The 19,433-nt window shown below is 45.5% G+C and overlaps 1 protein-coding gene across 5 annotated transcripts in view; it reads right to left on the bottom strand.

Moving 5' to 3' along the window:
- FGFR3 (fibroblast growth factor receptor 3) overlaps positions 1 to 18,789 on the bottom strand; it is a 52,607-nt gene extending 33,818 nt beyond the window's left edge. For 3 of the 5 annotated variants that reach the window (XM_065735891.1, XM_065735890.1, XM_065735887.1), the window contains exons 1-2: positions 18,502 to 18,712; positions 1,230 to 1,493 (exon numbers count right to left, since the gene is read on the bottom strand). In XM_065735891.1, coding sequence (XP_065591963.1) covers positions 1,230 to 1,493; positions 18,502 to 18,673 — 436 coding nt within the window. In that variant the 5' untranslated portion in view covers positions 18,674 to 18,712. Of the gene's footprint in view, positions 1 to 1,229; positions 1,494 to 18,501 lie in introns of all 5 variants that reach the window. The other 2 variants (XM_065735886.1, XM_065735889.1) reach the window with 2 other exon arrangements.
- Between the last annotated feature and the right edge of the window lie 644 nt (positions 18,790 to 19,433).

The following is a 19,433-nucleotide window of genomic DNA, read 5'->3' on the forward strand; positions in this document are numbered from 1 at the left end:
AAGATCATCTACCATCCACCTACCATCAATACTGCCCGTTAACCATGTCCCTAAATACCACGTCTCCACCTTTCTTGAACCAGGGACAGTGACTCCACCACCTCTCTGGGCAGCCTGTTCCAGTGCTCAACTACTCTTTCAGAGAAGACTTTTTCCTAATATCCAATGTGAAAAAATCTCCCTTGGCACAACTTGAAGCCATTCCCTCTCATCATACCTCTAGCTACCCGGGAAGAAGAGGCTGATCCCCACTTTGTACAACCTTTTCAAATAAAGCTTGGTGCTGTTTGAGGGAACTCCACTTTTGGAGGCAAGAAGCAATGAGGAAGGAGTTTTCAAAACCTTAGACCCACGAGAGGTTAATCCTTCCAAATATTCAGGCTGTGAATCTGTGTGATTAGAAGGCTTTCTAACAGCTCACGATGTTGAGCATTATACCAGTGCAGCAGGATGAAATCAAGATGATGATCTTAGCACTACTTGTTTGCTATAACAGATTTTTCTGGCACCTTCTGTTGAGTGACCCAGGCTTGTACAGCCTGTAGCTGTTCTGTCCTATTGTCCTCATAATGGAAAATACAGACACGCAGATGAGAACAAATGCTTTGCTAATGCACCATGGCTAGCAGTAAGTTCCTCTAAAGAAGCACATACTCTACATAGACACAGTTTGCAGATAAGGTACTTTAGAAACAAACTTGTCATTTGTGACAAATGGAATGGAAGGAAGAGGTAGCAGACAATCTTATGGTCCCTTCCAACACAAGCCATTCTAAAATAAGGAAACAGTTTTAGAAATCTCCAGCTTGTACATCAAATTTTGCCACTGAGCTGCCAGATTAAATAGAAAAAGTCATTTAACCTCCCTGAGCCACATTTCTCTCACTTGCAAAAGACTTCAAAGGCACAAGTAGCATTGCATTCATTTGAGTGTTACGGGGGATGTGGGATTTAATCTGACCAGTGCCATTTCCAAGTCTCTCCCAATCTCAACACCAAGCTTTAACACTTGGTACTAACACACAAGCATTCTTGTGTGATTATTTTTTGTTTTGTCAGAATGATTACTGCCAGGACTCGCTGTGGAGGTAAAGGCCAGATAAGAAGGGACAAAAACCTGCAAATCACCAGTTATGCTGAACAAGTGAAGGGGCAAAAATACACATACACACACAAAAAAGAAACTCAAACACCAAAAAGCAGCAAACCAACTCTATTTCAGCACATACCTGTCACTCTCACTGTAAAGTTTCCCAGGACTTCGTTGGAATGTCTTGGCTTGCAACTATACAGCCCCGAATCATCATATGACACATTGATTATCTTCAACAGTTTTTGTCCAATATGAGTTCTGTTGGAAGGTGCAATCCCAATGCCATCTTTAAACCAGAAAACTGACACAGAAGAGCTTTGGGTGTTACAGGAAAGTTCAATGGTATCTCCACTTCCAAACACCAACTCTTCCAGAAAGGCGGTCTCACTCCTCAAATATTCTGCAAAGGGAAAATGAGAGTGAAATTAGTAAAGAAAAGCATGTGTCAGAGAACAAAAGAGTATTCTAAAAAGTGTCTTTATTTGCTCTACAGATGCTTCCATGTGTGCAGAAGACTCTCAAACTAGTGGTGTGTGGGCTGCACAATTCCGTTTTACAACAGAGAATGACAAGAGGAAAGGTCTGAGCTCAGAAGTCTTCCACAAAGAAACACGAGGTATGACAGTTTGACAGTCCTCAGACTCATTTTGCAGTGATGTATAAACTCACTTCAGATATGCAGAAGTTTCCTCCTCATTTACATCATTTTAAAAAAGACGTAGTCCTCCTTAGCTGCCCTCAACCCAGATATTCCAACAGCGTGATCACTACTGCCTTGTCTACGCCAGGCAACATTTTCTCTTTACATGTCCCATTTGCTTTCTTCCAGCTTACACCAGTTTTGAGATGTTATGCTCTCCCAGGACTTCTTGGTTTTGTACACTAAGGGACCCTAATTCATGGCAAAGACTCTCTGGTGCTGTGATCATATAACTAATAAATAAGTAATGCAAAACAGATCTATTCCCATGATTCAAACTCAGGTGGCCCAATTTTACCTCTGATAATAATCAGATATGAATAGAGATCTTAATTTTGCTGCATATGCATATATGAATAGATTAGAATTTAACTGTGAAACCAATGTGATTACAGCAACTCAGAACATCTGAGGATGGAGTTCTGATGATGAACTGTCTCCAAGTTGTTCTTCTGCTAGTAAGACAAAGAATTGGAGGAGGTAATAAAAGAAAAATGTACTGCTTTTCTCCTCTTGTCATACAAGTTTTCTTTGTTGTGGAACTTCAAAATTAAAAATACTTCAGTCAGTAGTCATACATGGTGAAACTGATGAATTCTAAGGGGCTGAAAATGTAGTATTTCATGGGAGGTATCATCCCACAGTAGGCAAAGCCCACACACATTGGGGTCACAAAGCACCTTTCCCTGACATTCTGGCAGCAATTCCAACTCAAATATTTCTGGGTTTGGCCAGAATGCTGTGGTGTGCATACAGACAAGAGTTTCTTTTTTCAATTTCTTTTTTTCTTTTTATTATTTTTAATGAAAAGATTTTCCCCGAACGTATATGCTATTAGTAAAAAAAAAAAAAAAAAAAAAAAAAAAAAAGGCAGCCAAAGGAGCATCAGCATCTCCCTCTTTTCAGAGCAGCTTCTGTTACAGTTCTGTGCTCTCCCATTATCTGTCTCTTCCCACCCGGGAGCTCCTTGGGAAAATGTGCTTCAGAAGAAGAAACTTGCAGCACCAGGTAAAGAAGCACTTTTTGTTTCAGCTGCTAATTTCAGGATATGCCTTCTTTCTCTGTACTATAAGGATTTTCTCAATGGCACCAACTTTGGCTTTAGATTAGAAGTCCCTCATTCAGCTTTGCACTTTCAGGGCTGAGTGCTGATCTTTGTTGACTCAAATGGAAGCTGCTGCTAATTTAATCTACTGGAAAACAAACCCCATGCAGCTGCACCATTCCTCTATGCACTGTGCATACTTTTACTTGTCCTCTTTAGGCAAAGATCCAGACTTGGGTATTTTGGCTTTTGTACCTGTATGGGAACTGTTGAATCATGGCCTGAACCACTGATTGATCACCTGAGGCGAGCACTGAGTCAGCAGCAGGAGCACAGGTGAAGGCAATTCATCTGTGTGACCAGAAGGGGTGGAGTCTGGCTCCACCTCTCCCAGACCCCATTTAAGGGCTGACCACCACTAGGAAAGGCTCTCCTGTTGGAGATCCCTCCTACATGGAGTTCCAGATGGGACCTTCCTAATTTATCAGGTGTCTTTATACCATCTGGATAATCCATCCAAAAATATAATGTCCACCTTCATTATACTGTTTGGGTACTATTTATTCAGGGTATTCACTCTGCATCACCCTACAGTACTCTAAACCTATGAACAGGAACAAGGTTGGACTGAATACAGACCACATGACACCATTTAGCTGTTTAAAAGGAAGTCACTCTTTTCTTGAAGTGATAATGAACCTGCGTTAATAGCAAAGCAGCTCTATAAAACATCACTAAGGAATACCAAAATGAAGAGCAAATTCACTTTAGACTCAGAACAATTGGTGTCTGCAGCTTCTTCTGTGGAAATTAACTTCATCTCTCGCTCACTTTAACACCTCTGCCCCTAGCCAGATGAGCTGGTCCTCGGCAGGTATCCTGATGCACACCTCAGTCCTAATGACTTCATTCCTCCTGAGTACAATATCCAGAGATTTCAGGGAGTGGCTACTTGAAAAGAAGCATGGTATTGATGTTTTCCTGCTCTTTACACTGCATTTAAAATTTCTCTCTATAGATAAAAGCTAAACAGGACCCAAGTCACAGACCTCCAAAAAGTTGAATGTGCTTCAGCATTTTGCCTAACTGGAACCTCAGAGAATGAAGATTTGCTATTATTATTATACCTCATCCAGCTTTCAAATATGATAAATGCAAAAGCAGAGACAGAAGTTACAACAGCCATCACTCAAGCACCAGACCTGGGTCCTATGCAAATCATCCACACTGTGCGCAAGCAGCAAACCCCTTTAAACCTTCCTAAAGCCCTGCTGCCCAGAGGAGTTGTGTTTGCCCCAATCCTGGAGGTGTTCAAGGCCAGGTTGGACATGCCCCTGGACAGCCTGATCTGGTGGGGACAACCAGCCAATGGCAGAGGGTTGGAGCTTGGTAAATTTTAAGGTGCCTTACAACCTAAGACATTCTATGATTCTATGAAGTGTTTCTATTGCAAGTCAGGTTACAAAAGCCCACCCCATGCCACTGCCCTACAAGGAACTCCCATCAGGTATATAACTGACTGTAACATCATCTTTTTCAAACCTACAGCAGACAGCACGTGCTTCCACAGTTGTGAATTACTGAGGATTAGCCCCTCTATGGGTTACAAGAGTCCTCTCTGCTATCTGCCAGCAGCAATGGGATTAATGATTTGCGGCTTTAACGGGCTCTCTGTGAGGAAAAGGGAATTCAGGTTGTGGACTCCCAAGGTATGACACAAATTCAACCACTTACTAGTTTAGCACTAGTGAAGCAGTAGTGAGGTGAGAATCACTAGGAGACACTTCTGAAGAAGCTCTGTGTTTGCAGCACTACCACTGCTCTCCACAGCACATGAACCGCAGTGAGAGGGAATTTTCAGCAATGTGGCAATTTTTGGACCTTTTGGCAGAGCAAAAATCAATTTGAGAAGTATCTTCCGCAACAGGAGCAGCTGGCCCAGCAACCCTAAAATGCTTTTGTGTGAATTCACTTCTAAGGGTAAGCTATATCGTCTCTGTAGCTGCTTGGCTCATCCCAGTGATAATTCACTTTCTCTATGATTCAGAGCTCCAGGTGCTTAAGGATACGCTCAAGGGGTTTGACTTTTCAGGCATGAAAGGATGAGGAGGTGAATGGAGGTATTCTTGGACTACCTGTGGCTCCCCAAAACTCTGCCCTGAACCTTGGCTGGTGCCCTCCCCCCAAAAAAAATCCCAGGGAGGTTTTTCTTTCACACAGACCAAAAAGCTCTCTGGTGGCTCGTGTTCTCCTATTCAAACTGTATTTGCCATTTTAACTGTGTGTGTCCTCACACTGGGAGCTGAGGGCTTCTGTGCTGGGAAGATCAGGCCTTGTTACCAGAAATGGGAATCAACCTCTTTTTTTCTCCCCAAAGTTTGGACACTTCTGGAAGTGAACTGACTTGGTCCCTCCTGTAAAAACTTAAGTTGTGATTTAGAAAACTGCCTTTAGGAAAACACATCCGCAGACAGTTTGCCTCAGTCACTTGAAAGGGTCACTTTTATCTTTCACCTGTTGTGTGAGTTTGCTCTGGTGTAGAGTTGGGAGTTCCCCTGGAAAAGCTTAAAATAGCTTTCCTAATAACAGACAGGTAAACTGTTTATTTAGTATTACCACTGCAGCATCTACGCAACTGTTAACCAATATTCCTTCCAAAGACCTTAAGAAGTGTGCTGCACTCTATTACCTCCCAGCATTGCTTATATATAAATATATGTATATATGTATCTGTACATTAGAAGGAAAGCTAACCTTTCTTCTAGAGAAACTGCAGAATGATGACCAGAGTTAGTTCTCAAGATACAAGCTTTTTTTTTCTTTTTTTTTTTTTTTCTCAAAAGCAAGAGATTATGGGAGAAAAAAAGTCTCTAGTGTTTAGCTTGGCTATCTCCAACAGCGACTTTGGAAGGGCTCCTCAAATGGAAAAGCAGATGTTGCAAATCTGCCTTATCTACGGAGCAACTGTTGACTCTGTTGTGCAAATCCTAATTTACATCTGCATGAAAGGTTTCAGAGATTAAATGGCATTCAAGGAGGAATATTAGCTTTTCTCCCTCCCTCCAGCCCTCCTTTGAATGGATTTACTACTGGCAATTAGCTTTCTGTTCCACCGGCCAAGTAGAAAACAGGATTCATTGGGACTCTACAGTATCCTCCTTTTAATGGACTGTTTTCTCAAATCACCCAATTCAGATGCCGAGAGTTAGAAGGAGAAATAAATCGTCACAAAGCTAAAATAGTTACAAAAACACTTTAGCCAGGAGGATTTCCCTCTGGCAAAGCCCGAAGTAGTAAAAAAGAGAACAAATCAACGGGGTCTCCAGGCTACATCCAACAAACATGGGAATGCAAAACCCCAGGAACACAAAGCTTTCGTTGCTGTCCCAAAGACAGCTTTTAGCTGTGAGTTTGCTGGCTTAAAGAAACAGACACTGATGGATATTTTCCTTAAAATTTGTCCATACTTTCATTAGTTTCTAATGCAAAACGAACTAAAAAAGAATCAACTACCAATTATAGCCCTCGTCTATCTCTACAGTTCTGCATGCGTTGTTGTTTTAATTTTTTTTTCTGAACTAAAACTGATGTGAAATGTCCTCCATCTCACTCAACCTTTTTGGACAAACATGGTCAATCCTGACAGCTTCCTGTGCAATGCAGAGTGATGGGACACTTGTTGCACTAATTCTAGGAGGAGCAGAGGAGACCATGACCAAAGGCCATCCCCTTGGTGCCTGCCTCTCATTCACTGATGGACAACTCAGCCTTTGCTTTTAAATGGGGAGTGACAAACTGGTAAGGGAGAAAGGACTTCCAACCAAAACTGTTGGCTGCACAGGGCTGTCCTGGCTTGGTTTCACACTTTGTGCCTGAGGAATGTCAAAAAGCTCACCACTGTACTGAAGAAACCACAACAACCTCATTCTGAAACAAATGGAGGCCTATGAAAACTGAGGCACAGACTGGGGCTTCCCAGTGGCCAGAGCAAAACTCATCCCCATTCTGCACTGAAGCAGAACAGGTTTCCAGCAACATGCTGAAATGATCAAAACCCCCATGCGGCGGAGGTCCTGAGCAAACTCATGCTCTGAAAGCGTCAGCTGGCTTTTACAGGTGACATGCAGGAGGCAATCAGCAACCAGAACTACACTTTATACAGATGAATGATCCACAAGGCACACAGAGAGAGACTGAATCTTTGGGAATATTTTTAAGTTTTGATAAAAAAAAATTATTTATCCTTGTCTGCTCCTCTCCAGCCTAATTTCCTTCTTAAAACCCTTCAAAACCCTTTTCCCACAGTATTCTCCTAAGGAAACTGGCAGCCCGTGGTGTGGACAGGTTCACTCTTCTCTGGGTGGAGAACTGGCTGGAGGGCCGTGCCCAGAGGGTAGTGGTTAATGGAGTTAAGTCCAGCTGGCGTCCTGTAACGAGTGGTGTCCCCCAAGGGTCAGTTTTGGGGCCCATCTTGTTTAATATCTTTATTGATGACCTAGATGAGGGAATTGAGTGTACCCTCAGTAAGTTTGCAGATGACACAAAGCTGGGAGGATGTGTCAAACTGCCTGAGGGTAGGGAGGCCCTTCAGAGGGATTTGGATAGGCTGAACAGCTGGGCTGAGCAAAATGGGATGAGGTTCAATAAGACCAAGTGCCGGGTCCTGCACTTTGGCCACAATAACCCCATGCAATGCTATAGGCTTGGGGCAGAATGGCTTGAAGAATGTAGAGAGGAAAAGGACCTGGGGGTGTTGGTTGATGCTCGGCTCAACATGAGCCGGCAGTGTGCCCAGGTGGCTAAGAAGGCCAACAGCATCCTGGCCTGTATTAGAAATAGTGTAGCCAGCAGGAGCAGGGAGGTGATCATCCCCCTGTACTCAGCTCTGGTGCGGCCCCACCTCGAGTACTGTGTTCAGTTTTGGGCCCCTCACTACAAGAAGGACATTGAGGCCCTGGAGCGTGTTCAGAGAAGGGCAACAAAACTGGTGAGGGGCCTGAAGCACAAGTCTTATGAGGAGCGGCTGAGGGAGCTGGGATTGTTTAGTCTGGAGAAGAGGAGGCTCAGAGGAGACCTTATAGCACTCTACCACTTCCTGAAGGGGGGTTGTGGTGAGGAGGGGGTAGGCCTCTTCTCCCTGATAAGTAATGACAGGACGAGAGGGAATGGCCACAAGTTGCGCCAGGGAAGATTTAGATTAGACCTCAGGAAGCATTTCTTTTCTGAAAGAGTGGTCAGGCACTGGAATGGCCTGCCTAGGGAGGTGGTTGAGGCACCATCCCTAGCGCTGTTCAAGAAGCGTTTAGATGAGGTGCTTAAGGACTTAATTTAGTAGTTGGGTAGAGATAGTGATAGGAGGATGGTTGGACTAGATGATCTTATAGGTCCTTTCCAACCTTATGAACTTATGAACTTATGAACTTATAAAAATTTATCGCTTTTGGAGTTCTTGAGCTTGGAGAAAGTTTTCAGCTTCCTGGCTGAATTCTAGACTTCAGTGAATTCTTGCCAAACATTCACCACCTTTCTCAGTGCCTCTGCAGATGAGTTTTTTGACACGCTATGTAGTCACCAGGCCCACCAGCTGAGGCTCACCACAGAAGAACCCTGTACAGGATGCAAAGGATTGGAGCCTCACCACAACCCTCAGCCCGGTCACATGCAATGAGTCCCTGAAGTGGGTTTGGAGATCACACGGCGGCAGAAAAAAATAATTGCCATAAAGCCCACTCCAACTTTTCCCCTTCGGTTCACAGCTATGCAGCGAACAAATCCCAGCTCCTCCATATTTCCCTTGCACTTCCAATGTGCACTCCTCTAATCTTCATTTAATGCAGGCAGCTGGCTGTAAATACCCCAGAACAATGGCTTTAATCTTAAGGATCTTGAAGCCCCCCTTCCTCCCCGCACCAAAACTGAAGAAAAATGAAAAGAACAGCCTCGTGACAGCAAGATGGAGAAACCCAAGCTAGCCATTTGGCCAAAGGAACAGAATGACACAATGAGCTAAATTTTGCCTGGCCTGCTAATTAAAAACGGAAGCTACCATACTCCTGAGCCAGCAATGGGAGGTTGGGGGAGTTTTCATGCTATTCAAAAACCGGCTTCCAACTGGGACCATATTCACTTCACATTAATTGTCATTCCAACTACGAGTGTCCTAGTTTCAAAATGAAAACTACTCTCCAGTGTAGCCAGTGAAAACCAACACCAGTTTCGAGGCATTAAACAAAATTTATTGATTGCATTTTCCCACCCACTAAAACTTTAATAAGCATTAAACCTCAAACTCCTGGCCCTGTTTCCTCCCTCTACCTTCTCTCTCCATAAAAAGGGTCAGGCCCTGCTATATGGAGATTAGGACTTTATGTTTGGTATTTGTTTATGAGCCTATCAATTGCCTCTATTTCAGGGGGAAAAAAAAGCACATCTAAAAAAAAAAACCCTCTTGTACATGGATTAAGAGAGGGCAAAGGTTTCAGGTAGTTTTGGTGGGCTTTTTTTTTTTTCCAACTGATTGTGAGGTTTAGATATATTACGGATCATGTTTACATGAATAAGTAAATGCTCCCCCCTTTTGTAAGCTTCCCTGGAGTTACATAAAATGGTATATTTCAAAGATCCCTATTTCTCAGTAATAAGACAGAACTTCCAGGCTTCTCTGGCGGCTGTCTTAAGCTCTGTAAAGGAAAAAAAAAAAATTGGGGGCCACTCTGTCTGCATACTTAGCAAAGAAAACAAAGGGCAAACATTTGAAATGCAAAGGTCGGTGATTAAGCCCAGAAATCCATATCTAGGCATCAAAATGAATAACCAGATTTTAAGAGTGCTTAAGAGCTTGAAATGCAGAGCCTGATCTGGCTCAGCATCTTTCAAACACAAGCCTGTTATTTCAGTGCCTCAAGCGGGATGGAAGTGCCAGGTACCCAAGTTGCAGGAGCCCAACACTAATCTCCTGTTCATGAAGTCTGAGCCAGTTCAGTCTGAAATCCCGAGCAGCAAACCCAGATTTTATTATTTAGAAAGCACATCTCATTAATACTGCAATGCTTTGTCCTTGCACTAAACTCGACTCCTGCCCTTCAGAGACGGTAAAAACAGTGGGTGACAAAAATTCTTCTATTTCTCTTCTGTAAAGAAGGCTGCTGAAGGGAGTAGAAGGTTTGGAGTTCACTGCTCTGTTAAATCAACCTAACAGTATTTTTTCAGCTTGTTTGACTTGCTGTTTCTGTATACATTTGTGTTTTCACCTCTGTGCATTTGAATCCCACGCTAGCGTTTGTTCTGTGCTTCTCACAGGAAACTTGCTCAGCTCTTTATTTGTATTAAGTCTACAGACTTATAGAAAACAGACTTGGAAAACAATCCCTAAATTAGCAGGACTTACCAGCATACATGCATAGGCACACACACAGGGCTGCATACCATCCTGCCCAAGAGTGGTGTTTTATCATTTCCAGCAGCAACAACAGGGCATCAGGTTCAGCAGAACGGGACTTTTAATGGTCTCGTGCAACCGTATCTATTACAGCAGGTTTTGGACTGCACGTAATAAATTAAGGGAGAGTTCAAGGAAGTCATGCATGTCTCAGTTCCCACTCCCTTCAAACAGTTTTAGCGCTCCCAAATCACTGTCCACCATGTACTGAGCCATGCTGGGCTCCAGAAAAGCCAGCAGCAGGTTCAACACCTCCACATGCAGCTATTTTAATGCCACTGTAAGGAAAAGCATGCTTTGCAGAGGGTCCTGTACTGGGGCATGGCTAGTCCTCATGCCTGTGGGACCTTCCTCAGGCTCTCTCTTCCCGTCCCCATCCTCCACAGAGTGACATTCCCTGCTTTTCTGTTTCACCAACAAAAACATGTCTAAAACCTCCTCTCTCCAAACAAGTGCCCACAGTTCCCTGAGAGATGTGGCAGCAGGGTTGAGCACTGCAATGGGCAAGGAGGAGGAAGAAGCCAACAGCCATTACTCTTCTACTGACAAAAAGCTTGGAAGATAAAAACCAAGACCAGCAGCCTGGATTTGTCAGAAAGTCAGGCACAGACAGCAAGCTCCATGTGGGGTGCCTTGGGCAGAATGGGTGCGATGGGTGGATGAACCACCATACGGCAGCACTTGCACAGACATAAAATTGGACAACCTGCTCATATTTTCACTTATTTCTCCATGTAGACATCTCTTCCCCTAAGAAGTGAGGCCTCTGAATACAGTGACCCAAAGCCTGGACTCAAGCTCCTTTCAGAGGATCAGCAGCTAATTCAAAGTCATGTCCTCCTCCCTGCTGTGTGCTGCTCCTACAGCTACTCCTCCTCACCCCAAAACAGCCAGGCCCACGCAATGGGTGAAGCCATTCCAAAAAAGGCTGCATCACTTGTCTGCACCTCATTTGCTATGCACTGAGAGCAGGGGAGCAGAGGGAATGAAAATCTCACTTCAAACATTGACACAGGTTTTGAAAACGCCTGAGCAGCTTTCAGGCACTTTCTGCCAGGACTAACACAATTCCACCGACGCCATTCCCTTACACAGCACGCAGATGCAAAGACTCATGGAATCACAGAATCATTAAGGTTGGAAAAGACCTCTAGGATCATCTAGTCCAACCATCAACCCATCCCCACCATGCCTACTAACCATGTCCCCCAGGGCCACGTCTCCACCTTTATCGAACATGTCCAGTGTCAGTGACTGCACCATCTCCCTCTGTTCCACTGTATTACCACTCTTTCTGAGAAGAAATTTTTTCCCAAAATCCAACCTGAACCTCCCCTGACACAATTTAACACCTCATCCAAGGAAGCATTTATCCAGTGTGGGGTCACCCAGGAGAAATGATGGCAAGAGAAGGTTCCAGGGGCAAGGTGCCCCAGCACTAAATAAGACATGGGGTAACTGTAACACAGTGTCTACTCTTAAGCTCTGTGGTATTTACTGTATTTATACTGTATCCCAGCAGGGCTGAAAGCTAGGGGTACAGGAGGGCCAGGACAGGAATGTGAGTTTACAGGGTATCCAAAAACCAACATCAGTGCACTAAAACAGTGGCTTACACCCTTGCTTCCAAGGCAGGGAAACCAGCAGCCTGGAAAGCCTGAAACTTATTTCTTATGCCTGATTACAGATCTTCAGTGCTCGACACTGAGCACTCACCCATTACACTGCTGACACTGATGCCTTTGGGCTGACCAGGAAGGAACGCTTCATGCTCGATCATCACTCATCCCATTTGCAAGAAGAAACTGGGTGATGAATTTGGAGAAATTTCAGGAAGGGACACAGAGAGGACACCATCTGCTGTTTCTTACTTTTTGGGTTTTTTTTTTTTTGCCTTCTTTTATGTTATTTATCAGTCTTCAAAGTGGGAGGCTGAGTTTCCTCACAGCTTGCTCTTCCTTCAGTTTTAGGAAGGAGGCTGCAAGGAGCAAGGAAGGTGATAGCCAAGGAGCTCTGGGCTCCCAGCCCTGCGGTTCCACTCGCCAGGCACCCAACCCACCATGCTGCATAAAAAGAGGCTTTCTGAGTTTTCCCTGGAAAAACAAAACAAACAAAAAAACATTCTTTCATGCAAAGCTGTGGGAGCATGCATAACACGCTGGCTGTAAAATGAATGCATTTTTTATTTGATTTTGCAAGCGTTCCCTACTGTTCCAACTGTATTCATTTGCAGCTCGTGTCTTACACAGTAAATTCCAGCTAAGTTATGCACCTCCATTTACCGCCTGCCTCACTCCTGCATGAATCCTCAGCCTATTAACATAACTATTTAAACTGGACATGTTTTCTTCAACATTCCCCCTCTTTCATAAACTGCCAAGTGACAGTTGTTTACTGTCAACATGCCCGGGTACTCCAAGACAGAGAAATATGCCCTTTCAAAAGGCAGACCTATTGGCTAGCAAAGGAAGATAAGAATCTGGCGTTTTTCTCTTCTCCCTCCCCAGAAATGCTTTATTCGTAGGGATGCGCATGATACGGATCAGCAGAGATGGTGCTGTGCTTAATTCCAATCATTCTTTTAATTAAAGACGGGCTCACGCAGGGTTTATCTTGGGTTGCACATGAGTTGTCAGCACACACCGAACTCCTTAATCTTCCCATTGCAACTGGTTTCCCTCCTCATCTTTAGCTCTGATACCCCAAGCACATGCTGGGGAAGCAGAGTGCTCATCTTGCCCAGATCCTGCTACTGGTTAGCAGTAAAATTCTCGCCCTGAGGATCTATACAGAGAAGTTAAAAAAATTTAGGGAAAAAAAAAATCCAATCACCAGGTTACTTCAAGACCTACAGTCTCCTAATAAGCTGCTGAGATATTTTGCTGGGAGGGAATTTCTTGCTCATGAGTTCTGAACATGAAAGGGAGTAGAACAGAAGGGAAAACAAAAACAAAAAAAAAAACCTACCATAATCTTCTGAGAAAAGTGGTTTTCCATGCCTGCACAAAGCAAAAGGGGAGCTCCTAGTGGGTTTACTGCTGAGTGCCTTTGCTTTACCATAAATGTCACCAACTCCTGCTCTCCTGCAGACCCACGAGATGACATCAGATCACTGTGATGCCACCCACTGGTATCCAGGATGGAGCTGGAGACAAGAGCTAGCCTCACTTGGTACACAGCGAGGGTGGGATGGGATGCGGACAGCCCCAGTCGGGTAGAGCCATGCACATCCCCACTACCTGAGTTTCCTCATTTGGGTCATTAGAAAACTTTCCAAACAACCTCTATTTCTGCTCAACCATCATCTGTGAAGGGCTCCAACCTGCTTCCTTGGAAACTTCTGCTTGGGATTTAACAGGCACAAGATGAGGACCTTGATATGACTTACATTGGATGACAGGCAGCAGCGGACAGTGAAACTTCTGCCCGTGAAAGGTCTTTATAAACTCTGCCAAGCATACAAAAAAAAAAATAAAAACTCCGATTCTATATTTTCAGCCCTTAAACAGGAGAAGCATGGAGTTGGTAAGAACTGACCTCAGCATCTAGATCCAGAAGCATCTTCTGTATCTCCCTGCCCCTAGATAAAAACCTCGATTGATGCATACGTGTTTTTTTCCCAAGGAAAATGCCACCAAAAAAGCAATAAAAATAAAAATAAAAATACACTGCAATGTGCAAGAATGCGTTACACAACTCTTAGGACCGGGTGCAGGCACTCATTGTGGGGCAGTACACAAAGCTTTGCAGCCACAGAGAGCAGCCCCAGCCTGCGTCCTTCTCTCACCGGCAGCCTTGGAAGCCTCTGCTTCTGAGTCATTAATACGTTTAACCCCTCGCAACCTGCGGACATGGCACAGCCCCAAACTCTCACAGATGCTGAGCATGTAAGCACATGGTAATTGTTTTGCATACGCTTCTGCGTGATAAAGAAACTCCAAGGTGTTGCCAAGTTTTAATAGAACCTTTTTAGTCTACCAAGACTTTATCTTCCCCACTTCTGTGGCTTTGGGAACACAATGCCAGCTTGCTAAAGCTGACTCCCCCTCTGCTATGAATACCGCACCTTTTTTAGATGAATACATCTGAAACTGAAGCAGTTACTGGAGAAGTGTTTTCTCGCTTTGCTGCACTGTGATTCTTAAAAAAAACACTTTGCTAAATTGTGTAACCTGAGTGTCGCAGCTGAAAAAAAAATAAGATATAACCTCTCAGTCCACCTGGGCAGTGCAACCCCTCCTAATCAGGGTGATATGGGGCACGTTTACATCTCATTACCTTTCACATTTTAACTACCAAGTTTACTGAAGGTTTTACTCCGCTGCTATCACACAGTTTTTGTTTGCTTTTGATATTATGGAAACTTCCTGGTCATTTGAGCCAAGGAGCTGATACTTCGAGGGGAGGCACATCGGGATCTCAGTGCTGTCACTGCGAGAATAAAAACCTTTCTCCACTCACCCAGAGTTCTATAACCTATCTCTGGCACTTGGCAACCTGAGCTCCAAGCTATCAGGAAGGGGCAAAAGGGCCAGCAGCTCCAATTCAGAGAAAAAGCACCATTTTTACACCAGATCACCAGATAAACAGCCCCAATAGTGGCCACCAGTAAGCTGATAAGCAACAGAGGAGGCCCAGGACAAAAAGCCTGGGTGTCACAAGGCAATGAAAGATCTCCTACATGGCTTCAGACGTGGTTCAGCCCGCAGTTTGCTCAGGGGATGCCGGGGGACTTCCCCACTGGAGGGTGCTGAGTCAGCAGGCTGCTTCAAAAAGCCGACAAAACGGAATGCAGAGCCAGACCGACTGACTGGTAGGGCATGGGGAAAGTTACGAGCGTGCAGCACACTGGGAGAAAAGGAAGTCCTCTCAGATGGGGAAAGGAAATAAAAATCAAATGGGTTTAATTGACTTCTGGGTTCAGCCCAGCTGGGAAAAAAGTCATCCAACTAGGAGGGGATTTCACTGTATCCTTAATAGAACTACTGTAAATTTGTAGCATTCCTGATCAGTATCCACAGATATACTACAAAGCACCAAAGACACTGAGGACGATGCGACCACATCTCCTGCTCCTTTGAAACCCTGGCATGGGCTCCTGCCCTCTCAAATGTCCCCCAGTTGGCCATCACAGTTCACTAAAGAAGAAAAACTTTGTTTCCCAGAGTTATAGATGGTGAAGCACTCTCCAAGCTTCCCGCAACATTTCAGCTTTGTCCAGGTAGAACTGAATTGGATGGGTCCTGGGGCAGTGGGTGCTGCAGCCCAGAGCCCAAAACCCATTCTGAAGCTGCTGATGGGGGACACTTCCTGACAGTTCCGATGTGCTGGGGAGAGTCATAAAAGTGAATGTGCTGGTCAGAGTGGCTTAGTTTAATTGTAGGATTTAATTAGCAGATCAGCACTTCGCTACACAACCTTCAGATTTACTTTCATCACGTTTCCTACCCAGTAGCTGTTCATAAAGTCTTAATTAAAAGGAAAAAAAACCCCTCGGATTTAATTGGAGTGACCCCTGTCAATATGAAGTGCTATACAGCAGCTATCAGGTGCCATAATGAGTCAGTCCCTGCACGGCCACAGGCTCACTGGTTCACTATTTGCTAGGTCAGGGACAACCAAAAAAAGCCGTATTTCACCACCTTTTCTTCTGTCCTCTTATTTCATTCCTCAGTAAAATATGCTAGACTCAAAATTAAGGACTTCATTACCTTTTTTTTGAAGCCACTCTTAGAGAACAAATGGACCAACTTTTTATCTCAGCACCGTATCCCTCACAGCACTGGATCTGAAGGATGTCAGATCTCGGGCACAAGATCGGGTGCACTACCAATTTACAAAGGGCCCTTTGTAGATGGTTTCAGAACACTTTCCTGAAGGGAACTGCACCGGTGCCGTGTGGCACTCACTCAGCAAAATGGCAATTTAGGGTGAACTTTGGAACATTTGGGTACACAAAGCCCAGCAGAGCAGCCTGAACCTCTGCCATCGCCAAATCAGCCCCAACCAGTGCATCCCCAGTCACTTTCAAATGGGAAAGTCACCTGAGCTCCTGTGTGCCCTTGCTGTGCTGGAACCTGAATTCACATATTCTGCTCAGTGACAACGTGACCACAGCCAGGGGACCATCAGTCCTGGCTCCTAATAGAGCTCAGCCTTCTGCACAAACCTCAGAGTTCAAAGCGCACACACAGCTCCATAGCACCGGTACCAAGAATCCCAGAAATTCCCTTTTCTCCTGTACACAGTTCTGGGAAATGGGATGGGTATGACAAGTTTTGCAAAGCGAAACGCTGCCGTTGGTCAGCCCTGCTCTCAGAGCAAGCAGCGTCACTTGACATGCACAAATCGTACCCAGTAATATCTTTATCTGAATACTAATGTAAATTGGACGGGCTTTTTTATAGGGATGTCTATTCTGTGACTGTTGAATAGAGTGACCGCATGCTCAGGGCTGCAAAGGAGTTCACTGACCTCCCTAATCATCTCTGCCATAGCCCCTGAATGACACACACATTCAGTCCTGCCTTGCCTCTCCGCTTTCATTCATAAAAAAAAAAAAAGAGAAAAAACACAACGGGGAGGGGGGAAAATTTTGACATTGTTCTTCCTGCGGCAGCCTCGAGAAAGGGAGAGGGGAGAAACTCAGCCCAGATGAGGCCCCTGGTGTTTTGAGTTGAGCTTCTATTCAGCAACAGCCCCGCCATCTGCCTCCTTCCTGCCAGCAGCCCAACACCTCCCCGCGGAGATGTTAAAACCTGCACCCCTCTACCTCCGCCAGCAGCGCGCGTCCGTATTAGCAAACACACACATACCTCCAGAACGCCTCCCCTCAATGTGTGTTTTATGGAGCTGGGGATAGGCACAAAGCAGTAGCTGTTACAGCCTTCACAGCCCCGTGTGGAGAATTAGATCACTGGGGAAAAATCCTTCCAAGCCCCTTTATGGAAAATAAGGCCTTAGACTGTAAACGCAAAGCCCAGCAAACAACAACCCTCAGTAATGAGCCAACACCCCATGGCCCATTTGACCAGGAGAAAGAATTTGCTTTTTACCATTCCATTCAAAGGCTGAAAAGCAAAATGTGTTTTTACCCAGCTCGGAGGGTTTATGTTCTTTACAGTTTCTTTTGCACAACCTTTTCCCCTCCAGTGGGTGCTGCGGGCTGGGCCATGCCGGGCTTCCCACATCCCCGTGCACGTGGCCTGTGTTACCCTCTGGGACATCATCGGGTGGCACATGGGGAATGGAGCCCAGATAGCTCAGATCCTCATCCCACTCCCTGGGATTGACAGTGACACCCACATGGCCACTGTCAGGTTGATACTGACACCCATATGGTCACCGACAGCAGCGAAAGAGCCTCATCCCGACAATTTCCAACTCAAGCAATTCTACAGTTCTCTGATTTCCACTGGAAATCCCAAAGCAGTGATGTTCCTCCAGGTTAACCCCCCCAAACTCTCCCCCAAATGACAATGGGGAGACTGACACACGCTCCCTGCCCCTTCGCTTCCTCTGGGACGCCCACCTCAACGTGCTCTCTGCCGTGTTTGCCCCATAAATCAATTCTTTTGGCTGTGAAAAATGAGCCAAACGAGTTACACTAAGAATCTGGGGTTTTATTAGGACTTTCTCGAAAACAAAACCAACCCCCGGCATGATTTATGGCTTTAACCAAAAGGAGTATGGAAGTAATGCCCCCACCCCCGGCCTCCGCGAAGCCCATTTATTCCCCTGTCACTTTTTTGGCAACGGGGGCTCTGAAACCCAATGGCAAACAATGGAAACTTTCTGCCGGGTACATGCAACCCCGGAGCCAGGGGGCTGCGAGGGGGCTTCGAAAAATAAACAGGGGCTCAGGGAGCAGCTGAGTCGGATCAGCAAGAAGTCGCAAACCCACCCTAAAAGATTTTTTTCCTTAAAGCAGCTTTTGTCCGACTTTTCCTCGAGAGGAAACATTTAGCGGTCCCTTCCCCATCGCCTCTTTTCCCTAAGTCAATGAGTTGCGACTGCTGGTGGGAAAAAAGCATCCCCTACCCCAAACGCCGCGAAGAACCGGAGGCACAAATCCCCGAAGGGCACTCAGCACCGCGAGCACCTTTTCAGCAACCGCTCCAAAACCGTTTTCCCTCCCGAGCACCACCACGCACGATCCCGCCTCGTTCATTCATAACTCCCGCTCCGGCGGTTCCCATCCGCCCCGCCAACGCTGCCCTCCGTACCTGCCGTCTGTCCGCCGCTCCGCTCCGCTCCGCGCCGCCGCGCCGCCGGCAGCGCTCCGACGGCCGCCGCCAGGCACAGGCACCACACGGAGCCCCAGGCCGCCCGCATCCCTCCGGCGCGGCTCCGGGGCAGCGAGGCCGCCGCCGCCGCACCGCCGCCCGCCTCAGACATCCCCCGGCCGCATGCTGCCGCCGCTCAGCGCTCCGCTCCGCTGCTGTGCTGCCGGGAGAGGGAGAGAGGAGCTGAAGGCGGGAGGAGCTCCGCACGGTCCTCCCGGGGTTGGAGCGGTGGGAGGGAGAGGGGAAAGGGGATGGAAAGGAGGACGGGGGTAAGATGGGGATAAATGGGGAAACTGGGATAAAAAGGGAGAACGGGAGTAAAACGGGATTAGGAGAGGGAAATGGGGGTAGAAGGGGGAAACGGGGGTTAGAAGGGAAACTAGTGACAACAAAAAGGGGAAATAAGTGATAAACAGGGTAAATAAGTGATAAACAGGGTAAATAAGTGATATAAACAGGGTAAATAAGTGATATAAACAGGGTAAATAAGTGATATAAACAGGGTAAATAAGTGATATAAACAGGGTAAATAAGTGATATAAACAGGGTAAATAAGTGATATAAACAGGGTAAATAAGTGATATAAACAGGGTAAATAAGCGATGAAAAGGGAAAATAAGTGATAAAAAGAGAAAACGGGGACAGAAGGGGGAAACGGGGATATGAAGGGAAAGTAGTGATTAAAAACGAGAAAATGAGTGAGAAAAGAGGAAGATGAGTGATAAAAGGGGAAAATAAGTGATAAAAGGACAAAACAGTACTTTAAAAGTAATTACAAGAAAACTAGTAGTAGGAAGAAACAGAAACAGAAGAAAAACAGTAGGAAGAGAAAAAGTAGTAAGTCGGAAAAAAAAAAAATAGCGATAAAAAAG

This window comes from Cyrtonyx montezumae, unplaced genomic scaffold (assembly GCF_038088225.1).
Source record: "Cyrtonyx montezumae isolate F1298 unplaced genomic scaffold, pur_monq_1.0 scaffold_2, whole genome shotgun sequence".
Lineage (NCBI taxonomy): Eukaryota > Metazoa > Chordata > Aves > Galliformes > Odontophoridae > Cyrtonyx > Cyrtonyx montezumae.